The 16,508-nt window shown below is 46.5% G+C and overlaps 1 protein-coding gene across 1 annotated transcript in view; it reads right to left on the reverse strand.

The window, feature by feature from the left end:
• Nucleotides 1–770: 770 nt before the first annotated feature.
• Nucleotides 771–16,508, reverse strand: part of LOC137310100 (nuclear GTPase SLIP-GC-like) — a 177,471-nt gene continuing 161,733 nt past the window's right edge. The window contains exons 17-20 of the mRNA XM_067978059.1: nt 9,893–10,001; nt 8,756–8,889; nt 2,576–2,663; nt 771–2,492 (exon numbers count right to left, since the gene is read on the reverse strand). Of these exons, the coding sequence (XP_067834160.1) occupies nt 2,419–2,492; nt 2,576–2,663; nt 8,756–8,889; nt 9,893–10,001 (405 nt within the window). The 3' untranslated portion in view covers nt 771–2,418. The remainder of the gene's footprint in view (nt 2,493–2,575; nt 2,664–8,755; nt 8,890–9,892; nt 10,002–16,508) is intronic.

A 16,508-nucleotide genomic window follows, 5' to 3' on the forward strand; every position in this document is an offset into this window, starting at 1 on the left:
GCACTCTCAAAAGTAGTGTAGGAACTCTCAGTAAGAATAGGGAGCTTCAAAAAACACTTCCTACTCCTCCAGCAGCCAGAAGCAATAATCCAGCAACTAACCTCCAACACCCGCATGGTCCCTTTAAATAGCACCGATGGAGGGTCCTTCAGGCACTGTATGAAATGTTTCGATGGTCGGGGATAAGACTGTGTGTTGAGTTGAGTGTTAAGTCCCAAAATGGTGTCCATCACTTTAAATCAGCATTGCACACTGATTGAATCCATTTTCTCCCTACTTTACATGTTTCCAGCGTTTGGGGTGCTAACTCCGATACCAAGATGGCGTCTGGCGTGCGCATCCAAGACACCATCTTGGATGTCGGAGGGGCCGTGTAGCGCCGAAACAACGGGCGCTACACGGCCCAATTTAGCGCCCGATGTCATTTTCACATGGAGAACGGGTAGGATTTTGCAGTGAGCAGCGAATGAACAGTGTTTGCCATTCGTTAGATTTGCCGTTTGCCCATTGACTTTCTTTGAACTTTTGCACAGCAAGTTCCTGAAAATTAGAAACCCAAGTGGCGCGGCCCCCCCTACAGGGCATCTGGGACCCGTGTGAACGGGACCAGCAACTGGGTATCTCCTTAATCAATCAGATCGAAGAATCGTTAATGAGTAAGGCAGAGTCTGAACCAGGAAGTGTAAGTTCGAATAGTGAATTCAACATCAGATCAGGTACAGAAAGAGAAATGAAGAGCGGGAAAGAAAGATTGGATTCAGAGAGTGAGAAAACGTAAGAAAAAAATTTTATTCAAATTTTTATAAAATGTCCAACAATAATTAAAATCTGAATTAATGAGACTTCACACTTGTAAAAGTTAATTTTCATGCCAGAGAGGTTGTTTGGCATTAATTAAGACTTACCACACTGTTAAAATGGTACAAAGACTTGAAATGACTTGACTTGACTTTTGTTGGGGAGTTTGGTCCGTATCTACGACGTCAGTGCAGGGACTTCACACTGTTCAATACATTTGAACGGGGAGTCAGCCCGTGAGACGTTGTTCCCACAGAGCTTACGGAGAGGCAGTGCATCTCGGACAGCAATGTCTGGGCTTTGGCGTTTAACGACGCGTGTGCACTCGCTGGAAGTTACTGTCCGATTTGCACACGAGCGCGGTGAGCCTCATCGTTATTTTTACAGCAAAATCCAGTCCAACATGATTGTTGAGGACTGTACATTTCACACTGATCTTGTATTGTGTTGTTCATGGACATTAAAGTAATAAAAAAAAGCCCATCACTACATTCCGTACATTTAAGTTGTTCACACCTTATGATAAAAGGGACTGAAAGTTTAAAAGCCCGAAATTTAAACGATACAAAAATAAAAGTGATACAAAAAGCAATTAATTGTTTAACATAAAAGCATCAGGATTGGTATCACAGTGAATCCACAGATCACTCGTTCAATTCAAATCACTGCAGTAATCTCACTGGTCCTTACACCAGTAATCGATCTCACACCAAAACCACAGCCCTGACACCAGTAATCTATCTCACACTAAAACCACAGCCCTGACACCAGTAATCTATCTCACACTAAAACCACACCCCTCACACCAGTAATCTATCTCACACTAAAACCACAGCCCTTACACCAGTAATCTATCTCACACTAAAACCACAGCCCTTACACCAGTAATCTTTCTCACACTAAAACCACACCCCTTACACCAGTAATCGATCTCACACCAAAACCACACCCCTTACACCAGTAATCTATCTCACACTAAAACCACACCCCTTACACCAGTAATCTATCTCACACTAAAACCACAGCCCTGACACCAGTAATCTATCTCACACTAAAACCACACCCCTTACACCAGTAATCTTTCTCACACTAAAACCACACCCCTCACACCAGTAATCTATCTCACACTAAAACCACACCCCTTACACCAGTAATCTATCTCACACTAAAACCACACCCCTTACACCAGTAATCTTTCTCACACTAAAACCACACCCCTCACACCAGTAATCTATCTCACACTAAAACCACACCCCTCACACCAGTAATCTATCTCACACTAAAACCACAGCCCGTACACCAGTAATCTATCTCACACTAAAACCACACCCCTCACACCAGTAATCTATCTCACACTAAAAGCACAGCACTTACACCAGTAATCTATCTCACACTAAAACCACAGCACTTACACCAGTAATCTATCTCACACTAAAACCACGGCCCTTACACCAGTAATCTATCTCACACTAAAAGCACGGCCCTTACACCAGTAATCTATCTCACGATTATTTATCTTATTAGCAATAATATCAGCAGGGACTGGTGGACCTCGTAAATCTGCTTCTGTGGATTTCAATCCCAGTCTGGATGTTCAGAAACAAAACAGATCCAAGGTATTTAGTTTGTTTTTGATGAAATCTCCTTCACTTCATTCCAGATTTGATCCACCTGTTTAAACTCATTCTTAAAATCTGCAATAAATGAAATAAAAGTGTCAGTTCCATAAATTGGGTGAAATGAACTTGTGTGTGACGAGCAGCTGGTATTCAGTTACCTGGTAAAGGATCCCGTCCCTGCCACTGAGACAAGCCCAGCTTCATGAAAATGTTCACGTTGATTTTCATTTCATCCTTCAAATGGACCTTTTAACGATAAAAATAGTGAGATGTAGTTTCTGTTTTTTACTCTGTGTTTCAGTACCTGTTTATTACCTGATATGGAACGCTGTGTGTATTTCAGTCCCTGTCTATTACCTGATATGGAACGCTGTGTGTATTTCAGTACCTGTTTATTACCTGATATGGAACGCTGTGTGTATTTCAGTACCTGTTTATTACCTGATATGGAATGCTGTGTGTGTTTCAGTACCTGTTTATTACCTGATATGGAACGCTGTGTGTATTTCAGTACCTGTTTATTACCTGATATGGAACGCTGTGTGTATTTCAGTACCTGTTTATTACCTGATATGGAACGCTGTGTGTATTTCAGTACCTGTTCACTACCTGATATGGAATGCTGTGTGTGTTTCAGCACCTGTTCACTACCTGATATGGAACGCTGTGTGTATTTCAGTCCCTGTCTATTACCTGATATGGAACGCTGTGTGTATTTCAGTACCTGTCTATTACCTGATATGGAACGCTGTGTGTATTTCAGTACCTGTTTATTACCTGATATGGAACGCTGTGTGTATTTCAGTCCCTGTCTATTACCTGATATGGAACGCTGTGTGTATTTCAGTACCTGTTTATTACCTGATATGGAACGCTGTGTGTATTTCAGTACCTGTTTATTACCTGATATGGAACGCTGTGTGTATTTCAGTACCTGTTTGTTACCTGATATGGAACGCTGTGTGTATTTCAGTACCTGTTTATTACCTGATATGGAACGCTGTGTGTATTTCAGTACCTGTTTGTTACCTGATATGGAACGCTGTGTGTATTTCAGTACCTGTTTATTACCTGATATGGAACGCTGTGTGTGTTTCAGTACCTGTTCACCACCTGATATGGAACGCTGTGTGTATTTCAGTCCCTGTCTATTACCTGATATGGAACGCTGTGTGTATTTCAGTACCTGTCTATTACCTGATATGGAACGCTGTGTGTATTTCAGTCCCTGTCTATTACCTGATATGGAACGCTGTGTGTATTTCAGTACCTGTCTATTACCTGATATGGAACGCTGTGTGTATTTCAGTCCCTGTCTATTACCTGATATGGAACGCTGTGTGTATTTCAGTCCCTGTCTATTACCTGATATGGAACGCTGTGTGTATTTCAGTACCTGTCTATTACCTGATATGGAACGCTGTGTGTATTTCAGTCCCTGTCTATTACCTGATATGGAGCGCTGTGTGTATTTCAGTACCTGTTCACCACCTGATATGGAATGCTGTGTGTGTTTCAGTACCTGTCTATTACCTGATATGGAGCGCTGTGTGTATTTCAGTACCTGTTTATTACCTGATATGGAGCGCTGTGTGTATTTCAGTACCTGTCTATTACCTGATATGGAGCGCTGTGTGTATTTCAGTACCTGTTCACTACCTGATATGGAACGCTGTGTGTATTTCAGTACCTGTCTATTACCTGATATGGAGCGCTGTGTGTATTTCAGTACCTGTTCACTACCTGATATGGAACGCTGTGTGTATTTCAGTCCCTGTCTATTACCTGATATGGAACGCTGTGTGTATTTCAGTACCTGTTTATTACCTGATATGGAACGCTGTGTGTATTTCAGTACCTGTCTATTACCTGATATGGAACGCTGTGTGTATTTCAGTACCTGTTCACTACCTGATATGGAACGCTGTGTGTATTTCAGTACCTGTTCACCACCTGATATGGAACGCTGTGTGTATTTCAGTACCTGTTTATTACCTGATATGGAACGCTGTGTGTATTTCAGTACCTGTCTATTACCTGATATGGAACGCTGTGTGTATTTCAGTACCTGTTTATTACCTGATATGGAACGCTGTGTGTATTTCAGTACCTGTCTATTACCTGATATGGAACGCTGTGTGTATTTCAGTACCTGTTCACTACCTGATATGGAACGCTGTGTGTATTTCAGTACCTGTTCACCACCTGATATGGAACGCTGTGTGTGTTTCAGTACCTGTCTATTACCTGATATGGAACGCTGTGTGTGTTTCAGTACCTGTTTATTACCTGATATGGAACGCTGTGTGTATTTCAGTACCTGTTCACCACCTGATATGGAACGCTGTGTGTATTTCAGTACCTGTCTATTACCTGATATGGAACGCTGTGTGTATTTCAGTACCTGTCTATTACCTGATATGGAACGCTGTGTGTATTTCAGTACCTGTTTATTACCTGATATGGAACGCTGTGTGTGTTTCAGTACATAAGAACATAAGAACATAAGAAATTGGAGCAGGAGTAGGCCAATCGGCCCCTCGAGCCTGCTCCGCCATTCAACAAGATCATGGCTGATCTGATCCCAACCACAAATCTAAAGAACACAAGAAGTCGGAGCAGGACCCGGCCACATAGCCCCTGGGCCCTCTCCGCCACCCACAGGGCATTGACCGATCCGAACTCAGCTTCATGTCCAATTTCCTGCCCGCTCCCCATAACCCCTAATTCCCTTTACTTCTAGGAAACTGTCTATTTCTGTTTTAAATTTATCTAATGATGTAGCTTCCACAGCTTCCTGGGGCAGCAAATTCCACAGACCTACCACCCTCTGAGTGAAGAAGTTTCTCCTCATCTCAGTTTTGAAAGAGCAGCCCCTTATTCTAAGATTATGCCCCCTAGTTCTAGTTTCACCCATCTTTGGGAACATCCTTACTGCATCCACCCGATCAAGACCCTTCACAATCTTATATGTTTCAATAAGATCGCCTCTCATTCTTCTGAACTCCAATGAGTAGAGTCCCAATCTACTCAACCTCTCCTCATATGTCCGCCCCCTCATCCCCGGGATTAACCGAGTGAACCTTCTTTGTACTGCCTCGAGAGCAAGTATGTCTTTTCTTAAGTATGGAGACCAAAACTGTATGCAGTATTCCAGGTGCGGTCTCACCAATACCTTATATAACTGCAGCAATACCTCCTTGTTTTTATATTCTATCCCCCGAGCAATAAAAGCCAACATTCCGTTGGCTTTCTTGATCACCTGCTGCACCTGCATACCAACTTTTTGATTTTCTTGCACTAGGACCCCCAGATCCCTTTTACTGCAGTACTTTCCAGTCTCTCGCCATTAAGAAAATAACTTGCTCTCTGATTTTTCCTGCCAAAGTGCATAACCTCACATTTTCCAATATTATATTGCATCTGCCAAATCTCCGCCCACTCACCCAGCCTGTCTATATCCCCTTGCAGGTTTTTTATGTCCTCCTCACTCTCTACTTTCCCTCCCATCTTTGTATCATCTGCAAATTTTGATATGTTGCACTCGGTCCCCTCCTCCAAATCGTTAATATAGATTGTAAAGAGTTGGGGACCCAGCACCGACCCCTGTGGAACACCACTGGTTACTGGTTGCCAGTCCGAAAATGAACCATTTATCCCAACTCTCTGCTTCCTGTTTGATAACCAATCCTCCACCCATGCCAGAATATTACCCCCAATCCCGTGATTTTTTATCTTAAGTAATAATCTTTTATGTGGCACCTTGTCGAATGCCTTCTGGAAGTCTAAATACACTACGTCCACTGGTTCCCCTTTATCCACCCTATACGTTATATCCTCGAAGAACTCAAGCAAATTTGTCAGACATGACTTCCCCTTCATAAAGCCATGCTGACTTTGTCCTATTAAATTATGCTTATCTAAATGCTTATCTAAATGTTCCGTTATTACCTGTTTATTACCTGATATGGAACGCTGTGTGTGTTTCAGTACCTGTTTATTACCTGATATGGAACACTGTGTGTATTTCAGTACCTGTTTATTACCTGATATGGAACGCTGTGTGTATTTCAGTACCTGTTTATTACCTGATATGGAACGCTGTGTGTATTTCAGTACCTGTTTATTACCTGATATGGAACGCTGTGTGTATTTCAGTCCCTGTCTATTACCTGATATGGAACGCTGTGTGTATTTCAGTACCTGTCTATTACCTGATATGGAACGCTGTGTGTATTTCAGTACCTGTTTATTACCTGATATGGAACGCTGTGTGTATTTCAGTACCTGTTTATTACCTGATATGGAACGCTGTGTGTATTTCAGTACCTGTTTATTACCTGACATGGAATGCTGTGTGTATTTCAGTACCTGTTTATTACCTGATATGGAACGCTGTGTGTATTTCAGTACCTGTTTATTACCTGATATGGAACGCTGTGTGTATTTCAGTACCTGTTTATTACCTGACATGGAACGCTGTGTGTATTTCAGTACCTGTTTATTACCTGATATGGAATGCTGTGTGTATTTCAGTACCTGTTTATTACCTGACATGGAACGCTGTGTGTATTTCATGACCTGTTTATTACCTGATATGGAATGCTGTGTGTATTTCAGTACCTGTTTATTACCTGATATGGAACGCTGTGTGTATTTCAGTACCTGTTTATTACCTGATATGGAACGCTGTGTATATTTCAGTACCTGTTTATTACCTGATATGGAACGCTGTGTGTATTTCAGTACCTGTTTATTACCTGATATGGAATGCTGTGTGTATTTCAGTACCTGTTTTTTACCTGATATGGAACGCTGTGTGTATTTCAGTACCTGTTTATTACCTGATATGGAACGCTGTGTGTATTTCAGTACCTGTTTATTACCTGACATGGAATGCTGTGTGTATTTCAGTACCTGTTTATTACCTGATATGGAACGCTGTGTGTATTTCAGTACCTGTTTATTACCTGAAATGGAATGCTGTGTGTATTTCAGTACCTGTTTATTACCTGATATGGAACGCTGTGTGTATTTCAGTACCTGTTTATTACCTGATATGGAACGCTGTGTGTATTTCAGTACCTGTTTATTACCTGATATGGAACGCTGTGTGTATTTCAGTACCTGTTTATTACCTGAAATGGAATGCTGTGTGTATTTCAGTACCTGTTTATTACCTGATATGGAACGCTGTGTGTATTTCAGTACCTGTTTATTACCTGATATGGAACGCTGTGTGTATTTCAGTACCTGTTTATTACCTGATATGGAATGCTGTGTGTATTTCAGTACCTGTTTATTACCTGATATGGAACGCTGTGTGTATTTCAGTACCTGTTTATTACCTGATATGGAACGCTGTGTGTATTTCAGTACCTGTTTATTACCTGAAATGGAATGCTGTGTGTATTTCAGTACCTGTTTATTACCTGATATGGAACGCTGTGTGTATTTCAGTACCTGTTTATTACCTGATATGGAACGCTGTGTGTATTTCAGTACCTGTTTATTACCTGAAATGGAATGCTGTGTGTATTTCAGTACCTGTTTATTACCTGATATGGAACGCTGTGTGTATTTCAGTACCTGTTTATTACCTGATATGGAACGCTGTGTGTGTTTCAGTACCTGTTTATTACCTGATATGGAACGCTGTGTGTATTTCAGTACCTGTTTATTACCTGATATGGAACGCTGTGTGTGTTTCAGTACCTGTTTATTACCTGATATGGAACGCTGTGTGTGTTTCAGTACCTGTTTATTACCTGATATGGAACGCTGTGTGTATTTCAGTCCCTGTTTATTACCTGATATGGAACGCTGTGTGTATTTCAGTACCTGTTCACCACCTGATATGGAACGCTGTGTGTATTTCAGTAGCTGTTTATTACCTGATATCGAACGCTGTGTGTATTTCAGTACCTGTTCACCACCTAATATGGAACGCTGTGTGTATTTCAGTACCTGTTTATTACCTGATATGGAATGCTGTGTGTATTTCAGTACCTGTTTATTACCTGATATGGAACACTGTGTGTATTTCAGTACCTGTTCATCACCTGATATGGAACGCTGTGTGTATTTCAGTACCTGTTTATTACCTGATATGGAACACTGTGTGTATTTCAGTACCTGTTTATTACCTGATATGGAACGCTGTGTGTATTTCAGTACCTGTTCATTACCTGATATGGAACGCTGTGTGTATTTCAGTACCTGTTTATTATCTGATATGGAACGCTGTGTGTATTTCAGTACCTGTTCACTATCTGATATGGAACGCTGTGTCTATTTCAGAATTTTCAGTCAGAAAATACTATTAATGTAACAGAAACCTTCATGCTGCTGAATTCCTGCAACACGCTGTCTGCTGCATCTTTGAAAATCTTCGCCTTCTGTTGTTCTACATGCTCTTTCAATATGTTCTGAATGGAAGTCAAGATTTTTGCGCCCTTTTTCTGTGCAGCTTCTGAAAAAAGAAACAAATGTTGTCTGGGAAGAAATCTTGCAAATGTGTCAGTACTTCAGTGCCCAACTCTCGAGAATACACTGCACACTCGTACCATTGTATCAGCCTTTCAGTGCCCAGCTGTCTGTAACGCACTGTACCCCTATAACAATCTTTCAGTGTTTGTGTGCCCAGCTGTCTGTAACAGACTGTACACCCACAACAATCTTTCAGTGTTTGTGTGCCCAGCTGTCTGTGACGGACTGTACACCCACAACAATCTTTGTGTTTGTGTGCCCAGCTGTCTGTGACGGACTGTACACCTATAACAATCTTTCAGTGTTTGTGTGCCCAGCTGTCTGTAACGGACTGTACACCCACAACAATCTTTGTGTTTGTGTGCCCAGCTGTCTGTAACGGACTGTACACCTATAACAATCTTTCAGTGTTTGTGTGCCCAGCTGTCTGTAACGGACTGTACACCCACAACAATCTTTGTGTTTGTGTGCCCAGCTGTCTGTAACGGACTGCACACCTATAACAATCTTTCAGTGTTTGTGTGCCCAGCTGTCTATAACGGACTGTACACCTGTACCAATGTGCCGTTGTTTCAGTGCCCAGCTATCTATAACAGACCAAAAGCAAAATACTGCGGATGCTGGAAATCTGAAATAAAAACAGAAAATGCTGGAGAAGCTCAGCAAGTGAAGCAGCGTCTGTGAAGAAAGAAACAGAGTTAATGTTTAGGTCGAAGACATTTTGTCAGAACTAGAAGATGTTGAAGGGTTAACGGTTTTTAAGCAAGTACAGAGCGAGGGAAAGGGGGGAGGAGAGGGAAGAACAAAAGGGAAGGTCTGTGATAGGGTGGAGGGCAGGAGTGATTAAATGATAAAAGGGATGGTGGTGCAAGGTGAGGAGGGTGGGAATGGGACAGGGTAAGAAACAAAAGATGGGTCTAGAGTAGCTGTAAAATGGCAACAGCAGAACTATAATGCTGATTATTATTGTCTATAACAGACAGTACCTTTGTATGCTGGTTTCATTGTACGTTGAACAGACAAAGCAGCTGCTTTATAAATGTACATCTTCCTTTTAATTATCTGCCTTTCCAGGTCGCTTAATAATGCATTGAGCTGTAACAGGATTTAAACTCATTAAAATCACATTGTACGTCCTGCAGTGTGGAAAGCAATGCACCCGTAGTTTGTAAGTACGCAAATAGTCCAAAGTTCCTCTTTGATTTTGTCAGCTACACTGTGCGTTCCATTCAATGTGTGGCTGCTTTTATTTTTCTGATATTGCATTAGCAATTGCACCATCTGTATGTGTCTCTATTTTTTATTTAATCGCTGAGACTGTGCATTTCCTGTCCGACAGTCTCTGTGTTATACCGGCATTGTATTTCTGCTGGGTCACAGGGCACAGGATAGGAGGCAGAGTGCTGTACCGTCAGGGATCTCGCGGGGTCTGAAGCGATGGTATCAACATGAGCTGTGAAGGGGCGGTGCCAGCGATGGTATTAACATGAGCTGTGAAGGTGGCGGTGCCAGCGATAGTATTAACATGAGCTGTGAAGGTGGCGGTGCCAGCGATAGTATTAACATGAGCTGTGAAGGTGGCGGTGCCAGCGATAGTATTAACATGAGCTGTGAAGGTGGCGGTGCCAGCGATAGTATTAACATGAGCTGTGAAGGGGCGGTGCCAGCGATGGTATTAACATGAGCTGTGAAGGGGCGGTGCCAGCGATGGTATTAACATGAGCTGGGAAGGGGCGGTGCCAGCGATAGTATTAACATGAGCTGGGAAGGGGCGGTGCCAGCGATAGTATTAACATGAGCTGTGAAGGGGCGGTGCCAGCGATAGTATTAATATGAGCTGTGAAGGGGCGGTGCCAGCGATAGTATTAACATGAGCTGTGAAGGGGCGGTGCCAGCGATAGTATTAACATGGGCTGGGAAGGGGCGGTGCCAGCGATAGTATTAACATGAGCTGTGAAGGGGCGGTGCCAGCGATGGTGTTAACATGAGCTGTGAAGGGGCGGTGCCAGCGATGGTATTAACATGAGCTGTGAAGGGGCGGTGCCAGCGATAGTATTAACATGAGCTGTGAAGGGGCGGTGCCAGCGATGGTATTAACATGAGCTGTGAAGGGGCGGTGCCAGCGATAGTATTAACATGAGCTGGGAAGGGGCGGTGCCAGCGATAGTATTAACATGAGCTGGGAAGGGGCGGTGCCAGCGATAGTATTAACATGAGCTGTGAAGGGGCGGTGCCAGCGATGGTATTAACATGAGCTGTGAAGGGGCGGTGCCAGCGATAGTATTAACATGAGCTGTGAAGGGGCGGTGCCAGCGATAGTATTAACATGAGCTGTGAAGGGGCGGTGCCAGCGATGGTATTAACATGAGCTGTGAAGGGGCGGTGCCAGCGATAGTATTAACATGAGCTGGGAAGGGGCGGTGCCAGCGATAGTATTAACATGAGCTGGGAAGGGGCGGTGCCAGCGATAGTATTAACATGAGCTGTGAAGGGGCGGTGCCAGCGATGGTATTAACATGGGCTGGGAAGGGGCGGTGCCAGCGATGGTATTAACATGAGCTGTGAAGGGGCGGTGCCAGCGATAGTATTAACATGAGCTGTGAAGGGGCGGTGCCAGCGATAGTATTAACATGAGCTGTGAAGGGGCGGTGCCAGCGATAGTATTAACATGAGCTGGGAAGGGGCGGTGCCAGCGATAGTATTAACATGAGCTGTGAAGGGGCGGTGCCAGCGATGGTATTAACATGGGCTGGGAAGGGGCGGTGCCAGCGATGGTATTAACATGAGCTGTGAAGGGGCGGTGCCAGCGATAGTATTAACATGAGCTGTGAAGGGGCGGTGCCAGCGATGGTATTAACATGAGCTGTGAAGGGGCGGTGCCAGCGATAGTATTAACATGAGCTGTGAAGGGGCGGTGCCAGCGATGGTATTAACATGAGCTGTGAAGGGGCGGTGCCAGCTATAGTATTAACATGAGCTGGGAAGGGGCGGTGCCAGCGATAGTATTAACATGAGCTGTGAAGGGGCGGTGCCAGCGATGGTATTAACATGAGCTGTGAAGGGGCGGTGCCAGCGATAGTATTAACATGAGCTGTGAAGGGGCGGTGCCAGCGATGGTATTAACATGAGCTGTGAAGGGGCGGTGCCAGCGATAGTATTAACATGGGCTGGGAAGGGGCGGTGCCAGCGATGGTATTAACATGAGCTGTGAAGGGGCGGTGCCAGCGATGGTATTAACATGAGCTGTGAAGGGGCGGTGCCAGCGATAGTATTAACATGAGCTGGGAAGGGGCGGTGCCAGCGATAGTATTAACATGAGCTGGGAAGGGGCGGTGCCAGCGATGGTATTAACATGAGCTGTGAAGGGGCGGTGCCAGCGATAGTATTAACATGAGCTGTGAAGGGGCGGTGCCAGCGATAGTATTAACATGAGCTGTGAAGGGGCGGTGCCAGCGATGGTATTAACATGAGCTGGGAAGGGGCGGTGCCAGCGATGGTATTAACATGAGCTGTGAAGGGGCGGTGCCAGCGATAGTATTAACATGAGCTGGGAAGGGGCGGTGCCAGCGATGGTGTTAACATGAGCTGTGAAGGGGCGGTGCCAGCGATAGTATTAACATGGGCTGGGAAGGGGCGGTGCCAGCGATAGTATTAACATGAGCTGTGAAGGGGCGGTGCCAGCGATAGTATTAACATGAGCTGTGAAGGGGCGGTGCCAGCGATAGCATTAACATGAGCTGTGAAGGGGCGGTGCCAGCGATAGTATTAACATGGGCTGTGAAGGGGCGGTGCCAGCGATAGTATTAACATGGGCTGGGAAGGGGCGGTGCCAGCGATAGTATTAACATGAGCTGTGAAGGGGCGGTGCCAGCGATAGTATTAACATGAGCTGGGAAGGGGCGGTGCCAGCGATAGTATTAACATGAGCTGTGAAGGGGCGGTGCCAGCGATGGGATTAACATGAGCTGTGAAGGGGCGGTGCCAGCGATAGTATTAACATGAGCTGTGAAGGGGCGGTGCCAGCGATAGTATTAACATGAGCTGTGAAGGGGCGGTGCCAGCGATGGTATTAACATGAGCTGTGAAGGGGCGGTGCCAGCGATAGTATTAACATGAGCTGTGAAGGGGCGGTGCCAGCGATGGTGTTAACATGAGCTGTGAAGGGGCGGTGCCAGCGATAGTATTAACATGAGCTGGGATGGGGCGGTGCCAGCGATAGTATTAACATGAGCTGTGAAGGGGCAGTGCCAGCGATAGTATTAACATGAGCTGTGAAGGGGCGGTGCCAGCGATGGTATTAACATGAGCTGTGAAGGGGCGGTGCCAGCGATAGTATTAACATGAGCTGTGAAGGGGCGGTGCCAGCGATAGTATTAACATGGGCTGTGAAGGGGCGGTGCCAGCGATAGTATTAACATGGGCTGGGAAGGGGCGGTGCCAGCGATAGTATTAACATGAGCTGTGAAGGGGCGGTGCCAGCGATAGTATTAACATGAGCTGTGAAGGGGCGGTGCTAGCGATAGTATTAACATGAGCTGTGAAGGGGCGGTGCCAGCGATAGTATTAACATGAGCTGTGAAGGGGCGGTGCCAGCGATAGTATTAACATGAGCTGTGAAGGGGCGGTGCCAGCGATGGTGTTAACATGAGCTGGGAAGGGGCGGTGCCAGCGATAGTATTAACATGGGCTGGGAAGGGGCGGTGCCAGCGATAGTATTAACATGAGCTGTGAAGGGGCGGTGCCAGCGATAGTATTAACATGAGCTGTGAAGGGGCGGTGCCAGCGATGGTATTAACATGAGCTGTGAAGGGGCGGTGCCAGCGATGGTGTTAACATGAGCTGGGAAGGGGCGGTGCCAGCGATAGTATTAACATGAGCTGTGATGGGGCGGTGCCAGCGATAGTATTAACATGAGCTGTGAAGGGGCGGTGCCAGCGATAGTATTAACATGAGCTGGGATGGGGCGGTGCCAGCGATAGTATTAACATGAGCTGTGAAGGGGCGCTGCCAGCGATGGTATTAACATGAGCTGTGAAGGGGCGGTGCCAGCGATAGTATTAACATGAGCTGTGAAGGGGCGGTGCCAGCGATAGTATTAACATGAGCTGTGAAGGGGCGGTGCCAGCGATGGTATTAACATGAGCTGTGAAGGGGCGGTGCCAGCGATAGTATTAACATGAGCTGTGAAGGGGCGGTGCCAGCGATAGTATTAACATGAGCTGGGATGGGGCGGTGCCAGCGATGGTATTAACATGAGCTGGGAAGGGGCGGTGCCAGCGATAGTATTAACATGAGCTGTGAAGGGGCGGTGCCAGCGATAGTATTAACATGAGCTGTGAAGGGGCGGTGCCAGCGATAGTATTAACATGAGCTGCGAAGGGGCGGTGCCAGCGATAGTATTAACATGAGCTGTGAAGGGGCGGTGCCAGCGATGGTATTAACATGAGCTGTGAAGGGGCGGTGCCAGCGATAGTATTAACATGAGCTGGGAAGGGGCGGTGCCAGCGATAGTATTAACATGAGCTGTGAAGGGGCGGTGCCAGCGATGGTATTAACATGGGCTGGGAAGGGGCGGTGCCAGCGATAGTATTAACATGAGCTGTGAAGGGGCGGTGCCAGCGATGGTATTAACATGAGCTGTGAAGGGGCGGTGCCAGCGATGGTATTAGCATGAGCTGTGAAGGGGCGGTGCCAGCGATGGTGTTAACATGAGCTGGGAAGGGGCGGTGCTAGCGATAGTATTAACATGAGCTGTGAAGGGGCGGTGCCAGCGATAGTATTAACATGAGCTGTGAAGGGGCGGTGCCAGCGATAGTATTAACATGAGCTGTGAAGGGGCGGTGCCAGCGATGGTGTTAACATGAGCTGGGAAGGGGCGGTGCCAGCGATAGTATTAACATGGGCTGGGAAGGGGCGGTGCCAGCGATAGTATTAACATGAGCTGTGAAGGGGCGGTGCCAGCGATAGTATTAACATGGGCTGTGAAGGGGCGGTGCCAGCGATAGTATTAACATGGGCTGGGAAGGGGCGGTGCCAGCGATAGTATTAACATGAGCTGTGAAGGGGCGGTGCCAGCGATGGTATTAACATGAGCTGTGAAGGGGCGGTGCCAGCGATGGTATTAGCATGAGCTGTGAAGGGGCGGTGCCAGCGATGGTGTTAACATGAGCTGGGAAGGGGCGGTGCTAGCGATAGTATTAACATGAGCTGTGAAGGGGCGGTGCCAGCGATAGTATTAACATGAGCTGTGAAGGGGCGGTGCCAGCGATAGTATTAACATGAGCTGTGAAGGGGCGGTGCCAGCGATGGTGTTAACATGAGCTGGGAAGGGGCGGTGCCAGCGATAGTATTAACATGGGCTGGGAAGGGGCGGTGCCAGCGATAGTATTAACATGAGCTGTGAAGAGGCGGTGCCAGCGATAGTATTAACATGAGCTGTGAAGGGGCGGTGCCAGCGATAGTATTAACATGGGCTGGGAAGGGGCGGTGCCAGCGATGGTGTTAACATGAGCTGTGAAGGGGCGGTGCCAGCGATGGTGTTAACATGAGCTGTGAAGGGGCGGTGCCAGCGATAGTATTAACATGAGCTGTGAAGGGGCGGTGCCAGCGATGGTGTTAACATGAGCTGGGAAGGGGCGGTGCCAGCGATAGTATTAACATGAGCTGTGATGGGGCGGTGCCAGCGATAGTATTAACATGAGCTGTGAAGGGGCGGTGCCAGCGATGGTGTTAACATGAGCTGTGAAGGGGCGGTGCCAGCGATAGTATTAACATGAGCTGTGAAGGGGCGGTGCCAGCGATAGTATTAACATGAGCTGTGAAGGGGCGGTGCCAGCGATAGTATTAACATGAGCTGGGATGGGGCGGTGCCAGCGATAGTATTAACATGAGCTGTGAAGGGGCGGTGCCAGCGATAGTATTAACATGAGCTGTGAAGGGGCGGTGCCAGCGATGGTATTAACATGAGCTGTGAAGGGGCGGTGCCAGCGATAGTATTAACATGAGCTGTGAAGGGGCGGTGCCAGCGATAGTATTAACATGAGCTGTGAAGGGTCGGTGCCAGCGATGGTATTAACATGAGCTGTGAAGGGGCGGTGCCAGCGATAGTATTAACATGAGCTGGGATGGGGCGGTGCCAGCGATGGTATTAACATGAGCTGGGAAGGGGCGGTGCCAGCGATAGTATTAACATGAGCTGTGAAGGGGCGGTGCCAGCGATAGTATTAACATGAGCTGTGAAGGGGCGGTGCCAGCGATAGTATTAACATGAGCTGCGAAGGGGCGGTGCCAGCGATAGTATTAACATGAGCTGTGAAGGGGCGGTGCCAGCGATGGTATTAACATAAGCTGGGATGGGGCGGTGCCAGCGATGGTATCAACATGAGCTGTGAAGGGGCGGTGCCAGCGATAGTATTAACATGAGCTGTGAAGGGGCGGTGCCAGCGACAGTATTAACATGAGCTGTGAAGGGGCGGTGCCAGCGACGGTATTAACATGAGCTGTGAAGGGGCGGTGCCAGCTATAGTATTAACATGAGCTGTGAAGGGGCGGTGCCAGCGATGGTATTAACATGAGCTGTGAAGGGGCGGTGCTAGCGATAGT

This window comes from Heptranchias perlo, unplaced genomic scaffold (genome assembly GCF_035084215.1).
Source record: "Heptranchias perlo isolate sHepPer1 unplaced genomic scaffold, sHepPer1.hap1 HAP1_SCAFFOLD_216, whole genome shotgun sequence".
NCBI lineage: Eukaryota > Metazoa > Chordata > Chondrichthyes > Hexanchiformes > Hexanchidae > Heptranchias > Heptranchias perlo.